Below are 6770 nucleotides of genomic sequence, written 5' to 3' on the forward strand. Positions count from 1 at the left end.
CCATGATGGAGGCAGGGGGTGGAGAGGCGGGGGGGTCTGGCGGCCGGCACTGTGCCTACCTGCAGGGCAGTGATGAGCGGCACGGGGCTGACGGGCTCGCAGACGCAGGCCAGGCTCTCGCTGAAGGTGTACTCCACCGTCTCGGTGCCGATGATGGTCCAGCAGGAGCCGTCGTTCAGCAGCTCCCGGTTGGCTTCCTTCGGGCAGGGAGATGCCTGCGGAGAGTGTCACAGCTCCTGGCGGCCGGCACTGTGCCTACCTGCAGGGCAGTGATGAGCGGCACGGGGCTGACGGGCTCGCAGACGCAGGCCAGGCTCTCGCTGAAGGTGTACTCCACCGTCTCGGTGCCGATGATGGTCCAGCAGGAGCCGTCGTTCAGCAGCTCCCGGTTGGCTTCCTTCGGGCAGGGAGATGCCTGCGGAGAGTGTCACAGCTCCAAACACGCCGCAGCGGGGACAGCAGAGGAGCGGGGCCAGGATGCCTGGCTTCTGCCCCCGGCGTCTTGGTTCCAGCAAGCAACTTGGTGCCTCTGCTTTGCTTGCTGGGAAATGGGGATCGTGATGCCTTTGCAAAGACCTCAGTGACGATGTCCCCACCAAAGCAGGCAAGCTGGAGGCAGATGGCTTTGCAGCAATTCTGACCTTAATTTGGACGAAACTCCCCTTTGCTGGAAGACCCCTCCTGGTGACATGTTCCCCAGCCAGCAGCAACACAGAGGAGCTTGGAGAGAGGATGGGGAGCACCCCGGGGGTCCTCAGTCCCTCCTCGTGCTGCCGTACCTGGAACTGGATCACTTTCTCCGTGGAGAGACACAGGTACATGCGGTCGCTGCCCTGGAACTGGAAGGCGCATTTGTGGAGCTGGGAGATGGGCTCGTCCACGTCCAGCAGGGCGTACTGCTTCGTCACCTTCCGGATGATCTGCAGGGTGGCAGCATCATCCCAGGGATGGTACCCCTCGCTCAGAGGCACAGAGCGGCCAGGTCCATGTGCCTGACATCCGTGGGGATGGCGGCTTACCAGGGGAGGCAGGGTGATGCCGGTGGCCGTGCAGACGAGCTGGACCACAGAGCCATAGTGGATATACCCTTCCCGCGGGGGGAACTCGCTCCGAGCGCAGCACTCATCGGCTTGGTGGGAAGGAGAGAGGCAGAGTCACCACCCTGAGTGGCCAGGGAGCAGGTTAACCTGGGCTGCCTTGCTATGCACAGGTCTGGTCGTGCTCCCAGTGCTTTCTTACTGCTTTCTCTGCTCTGCAGGTGCTCGCTGCTTGGAGAGACCACTGCTCCCAGGGAGCCCAGCACGGGAGAGCGGGACTGGGATGCGGTACCTCGCAGGGACACCACCAGAGGCAGCGTGGGCAGGGATGCTGCTGGCATCTGGCCTCTTCCAGGCAAGTAACTTGCCTGGATTGCACAGCCCATGTGCTCTCAGGGCATGATGCCAACCCTCAAAGCCAGTGGGAAACAGCCATCAGCTCCAGAGACACACCAGGAACACCAGGCAGAGGTGAGATCTGAGCCAGCTTCCCACATCCCCAAGCTATTTCCCACCCCTTTTGCCCCTAAGAACTGGCTTTGCAGGAGGGGAGAGCCAGGGCTGGAGGCAGGCAGCTCTGGGCATGGCTGGTGTCAGCGGCCCCGTGAGGCTCCTTACCCAGGTGGAGGGTGAAGGCTGCCCACTGCCTGGCGCTGGCGATGAAGGCTCCCCCCTCAACGGAGAGGTAGCGGGTGCTGACGGTCTGGGAGCGCAGGCGGTTGAAGAGGGAGACTTTGGAGCCCGAGGAGATGCAGACTGCGGGGAGAGGTGGCTGGGTTAGCACTTGTCAGGTCTGCGCGTGGCTTGAACTATGGCTTTGTCAAGCCAAGAGAAGACAAGTCCTGGTTACCGCTGTAACCAGCCCAGCAGGAACCAGCACCCTCCCGGCTGCCTTTCTCTGTATGCGAGTGCCAGCCCAGCTGGGCTTTTCAAAGGTGCAGGTGAAGCCCATGGTGTGGGGAGCACACTGGCATCAGGGTGTTACGCATTGTGGTGGGTGAACCCTTCAGAAAAGAGGCGTCAATATGCCCAGATACATTCCCCCTCTTTTGGGGGTGCCCAGACCACTCTGGAGCCAAGCTGTGAGCACTCAGAGAGCATCCCACCCTGGGCTCGCACCCGCTTTCCTCCCCGCAGAGCCATCCCCGTACGCACGGTCCGTGTTCTTCAGTGACTGCTTCTTCTGCGAGGGCTTGGAGATGACCTTGATCAGCTTGCTGTGGAAGGTGCCAATCTCCTGCCCGTTGCTGAAGAAGAGCTTCAGGACCAGGCGGAAATGCTTGCGCTTGTCCGCATCCGAGATGTACAGTGCCTTGGCACAGCTGAAACCCTGCCAAGGGCACAGAGGGGCTGCCGGCAGCTCCAGCCCAGCCCCGCCAGCCTTCCTCGCCCTCCTCACCCTCCTCACCGCCCCGCAAGGACATAATAGAGCCCTTTCAAAGAGTCCCAGGTTCATTTAAAGGGGGAAACGACCAGAGATGTTATTACAGGTGGAATGAAGAGCTGGGGATCAGCAGAGGCTTTATTTACACTGGGGGCAGAGAATTCCTCATGGAAATGAATGTTCACGTGTGATTTATCCCACATAACATGAGAAATCGCCCTGGGTTTATGGTTTCCCCGCCGTCCTGGCCGATATGCCGTGCCTTAGCAGCAACGCAAGCACTGCAAACAAAGGCTCTTTTTGTAAGGTTTCTGGCCTGACTCAGACCCCGCGCTCTTCGGGGACCCCAGATAATGCTTTTACTTCTTTTTTCCCCCTATCAAAAGATGCCAGAGCTCTGCTGAAGCTCTTGAACTTTGGGATCCATCGGGGTTATTTTTAGCTGTTTATCTGCACAGCGATAAGCAGCAGTGCTGCTCACTGGGAGAAGGTACCAGGGCTGAAGGAGCTGTGCAAATTTTGGCAGCTTGCCTGCCACAGGGTGGTCAACCTGAAAAGATGGTGCCGAAGAAAGATGGGGCTCTTTGCAAGGCAGGGGAGCCTGCCCGGCTGCTCGGGCTGCCACCCATGCCACAACAGGGTGGCAGAGCAGGAGCAGGGAGCGATGGCTAGGAAGGAAGGACCATGACATCCCGAGGAAGGGGATGATGCGACATGCCAGGGCGTGGGGTGACACCAGGGACAGCCAGCCCATGCATGAGTGGGGTCCCCATGGGGTGCCACCGCACAGCCCCAGGGAGCATCAGGCTTTACCTTCGCGTCTGGCTGCTCCTCAAAGCTGAGCTTCTGGGTCTCCATCAGGTTGCTGCCCATGCTGTCCAGTCCCATGTACCCACACACCCGAAAACCCGCCTCTCCCAGGTCTCTGGCTGGAAGAGATGGGGAGAAGCACCCTCCAGCCCCCGTGCAGGCACGAGCTTGAGCTTGGCTCCTCCTGGCGCGGTGGGTGGCCCAGGTTCCAGCCCTCCCCGGGTCTGGACCGCAGCGGGCTCAGCCTCGAGGGGGAAAGAGGAACTTGGGGGGGGCAAAGATAAAATAAACTGGGTCACTGTCCCCTTTGCAGAGGTGGAGGACAGCTCTCCACAGCACGGGAAGGGAGGGAGGAGAGGTCCAGGGCTGCTGCCCAGTGCTTACCTTTTATCTGCTCCTGTTTTAACTTCCATCCTGGCCCGCTCAGGTAAACGCAAGGTGGGGGGCAGAAAAACCTGCAAAGACAAGAGGACGTTTTCTTACTGCACTTCAGCATCCAGAAAAGGTGCTCGGGGGTGACGGGACGGCTGCGCTGAGAGCGGAGACCTTCACCCAGGGCTCACCGGTGCCGGGAGCAACCCTGCACCCTGGGAGGTACGTGGTGCTGCAGTGAGGGGCTGGGGACCCCCTGGTTGGGGGGCATGGGCAGGGCTGGTCGGAGGAATCGGGCTCTGCTGAAGCAGCTGTCTCAGCCTCTCTGCTCTGCGCTGGCTGCCTCCAGCCGCAGCGTCCGGGTGGCTGCCACATCGATTGGTGCCGCTGGTGGCCACAAGCCCATCGGCCATGGGATGGCCCCGGGAGGGGAGGATGGGGCGCCTTGGCCCCCTCCTGCCTGGAGCCAAGGGGGTATCGGGCCCCCTGCCTCTGCCCGCCTGCCATGTGGGAGTTTCGGCAGGTCAGGAACAGAGTTTGCATTCACAGCCAGATTTGGAGCCCAACGCAAATAAATCTATAGCCAGGGTTTTGGAAACCTATTTTCCTGTCTTTTATTTGGGTTTCCACTGTCTTTGCACTTGTGTGAATGGTGCAAATTCATCCTCTATTGATACTGGGTAAAGCACTAGCAGAGAAAACACCGGTGCAGGGGGGTGGATATTTCAGAGCCCTAAAGTCCTGGATACAGGTTTATTTGAACAAGTCATGCACAGCACGGGCCCCTGACTCCCACCATGAAGGAAAACGGCACCAGCACCTTTAAACTTTAAGCTGGGAGCTCTGTGCTGCTTTTCTCTCCCTCTTCAGACCTGGCATCTGATTTTCACGCTCATCCCTTGCATGGGGTCCGGAGCAGGGGGAGGAGGCTGTTCTGAAAGCTCAGCGATACGGGGGCTTCCCTCCTGGCTGGGAGACCCCATCCCAAAATAAAACCTTTACCTGTGGACCAGCAGCCCCTGGCAGGAGGCTGGATGTGATGAGGACTTTGTAGGCACAGTCAGCCCAGCTTAGAGCTGTCTCCTGGGGTCGCTGGGGTCTGGGTGCGGTTATGCCTTAGAGGTAGAGCTCGTCGCCTCATAGCTACTCCACACTCGGTAATAACAGGATTATTTATATCACAAGGATTAATGGAGGATTAATTACATTACACTGCCACAGTCTGACGTCACTGCCCAGGAGTAGCAATTTTGAGATTCAAGCCAGAACCTCGAAGTGTTTTTGCAGTGCAGGAAAGATTTTTCAAAAATAGCAGCTTTTTGGAGACCGTGGGCATTGATGGAAACACCCCAGTCCCTGCTGTAGCCGTTCAGATTTTAAGACAAGATTTCCAGAGCACTTAAAACACTAACCTTTCCTCTTCTTCTTGAATAGTTTATTTCCTTCTTTCACTTCATCTTTCTGATCTCCATTACGCCACGGGAGGAACCTAACCATTGGGAATGTCTAACTGGGATGGATGCAGGTGGAGGGTTAATATCCTTAGTTCAAGACTAAACAGTAGTTTTAGATGCAAAGGGGTCATGAATGGATGGAGAGGGGGGGGTGTCAAATCATTTGCTTCACCAGCTTAAATCAGAGAAATCTAGCAAGGCTGAAATCGAGCTTTAGGAAGCTGGGTTTGGAAGTGGCTGTCAGAGAAGCTGGAGCCGTCTCCTACCTTTTTTCATTGCCATACGACTTCTGTGCGACTTTGGCGTGCAGTATCAATACTGTCTGGTCTGCCGGCAGCTGCAGGTACCTCCGCACACCGTCTCGAAGCAGGTTGGTTTGGTACGGGTTGGATCTACAAGACAGAGGTCCCCCAGCACTGTAACACCAGAACCGGGCTCCTTGCCTTGCCCTACCAGCCCTACGCCGAGCAGGGCTCCTCGCCTTGCCCTACCAGCCCTACGCCGAGCAGGGAGCCTGGAGCACCCTCCCTGACCAGCCTGACGGGTGGGGAAGGTGGAGAGGCTTTCCCATCGGAAAGCACTGGAGATCAGAGAGCATCTCAGCTGCTGTAAGACTGGGGTTGACACTGAAAAACACAAAGTTTGGATAACTGAATAACTGCTTCATCAGTTTTCAATCAAACACACACACAGGGCACTATGTTTACAGCTCTGAAACGTGCATTTCTAAGACTTCCAGTCCCACACAATGGTGGCAATGCCCTAATTGATTTTTAATTTGTTTTTCCACCTGATGTGCTTGTTGGTGAATTGGGAAACGATGCTGCTGAGCCGTGAGTGCAGCTGGGGAGCTGACACACAAGGAGCAGCTGCTCGTTGGCTTCTGCAAGGGCTGTTGGGTGAAAATAGCTGCATTTTTCTCCAAGACCTAAGTGGGTGGTTTTGCCGATTCTTTCTGCTCTATTAACTAGAAGGAGTTCCCATGCACCCAGCATTTAACTCTGCTAACTTAGCAGGTTGGGCATTAACTGGCTGGAGAGAGATGAGGTGGATCCAAGCCCCAGGTGCCCTGCTCTGCCACCTGGGACACGTGTGCAAGAACTGGGGGATGGGAGGGGGGAAGAGTTATGGGGTGTCTACTGGGGAGACCTTTTGTGGTGCTGACTTGCTTTCAGAGGAGGTGAGACTGCCCATCTGAAGAACATCAGCTCCTGCCCTACTGAAAGCCCTTTGGCTGGGCAAGAGGAAACCAGAGGAGAGGGAAGGGGTGTTGCCTGGGCAGGAGCCCCTCGTTGGCACATCTGCCCATGTCTGGGACGTGGCAGCTGGGCACACTCAAGAGAAATTGCTCCTACCAAGGGGACGCATCCTCGCTGGTTATGAAAAGGTCTTGACTTAAGCCTGAGCTTACTTCTTCCATGCGCCGAGCTCCCTTGACTTGCTCCAAAGGGGTGTTCGGGCCTGCTGGTATTTGGACAACGTTTCAAATGCGTTTCTACTCTGCATGCCCAGGGGATGGTTTTGGACCCACTTGAATGAGCATCAGACGCAAACAAGATCCAGCAGCCTCAGGAGAGAGAAAGCTGTATGGAAACTGGCTTCAGACTCTGGCTCTTGACCCTCCCAAGGCTGCTGGGGTTCACTCATGACCTCTCCACACAGCGATGGCCTCGCATTGGAGACAGAGAGAAACAGCAGTGGCCAGAGAAGGCT

General features: G+C 57.2%; 1 protein-coding gene across 1 annotated transcript in view; it reads right to left on the minus strand.

Annotated features, from left to right (window-relative positions):
- The window catches only part of RBPJL (recombination signal binding protein for immunoglobulin kappa J region like), a 7885-nt gene extending 1322 nt beyond the window's left edge, over window positions 1–6563 (minus strand). Inside the window, exons 1-9 of the mRNA XM_009282216.1 lie at window positions 6469–6563; window positions 5324–5449; window positions 3616–3686; window positions 3235–3350; window positions 2193–2367; window positions 1656–1793; window positions 1020–1129; window positions 780–920; window positions 260–415 (exon numbers count right to left, since the gene is read on the minus strand). Coding sequence (XP_009280491.1) covers window positions 260–415; window positions 780–920; window positions 1020–1129; window positions 1656–1793; window positions 2193–2367; window positions 3235–3350; window positions 3616–3686; window positions 5324–5449; window positions 6469–6563 — 1128 coding nt within the window. The remainder of the gene's footprint in view (window positions 1–259; window positions 416–779; window positions 921–1019; window positions 1130–1655; window positions 1794–2192; window positions 2368–3234; window positions 3351–3615; window positions 3687–5323; window positions 5450–6468) is intronic.
- Between the last annotated feature and the right edge of the window lie 207 nt (window positions 6564–6770).

The sequence above is a fragment of the Aptenodytes forsteri genome, unplaced genomic scaffold (genome assembly GCF_000699145.1).
Source record: "Aptenodytes forsteri isolate BGI_AS27 unplaced genomic scaffold, ASM69914v1 Scaffold149, whole genome shotgun sequence".
NCBI classification, from domain to species: Eukaryota; Metazoa; Chordata; class Aves; order Sphenisciformes; family Spheniscidae; genus Aptenodytes; species Aptenodytes forsteri.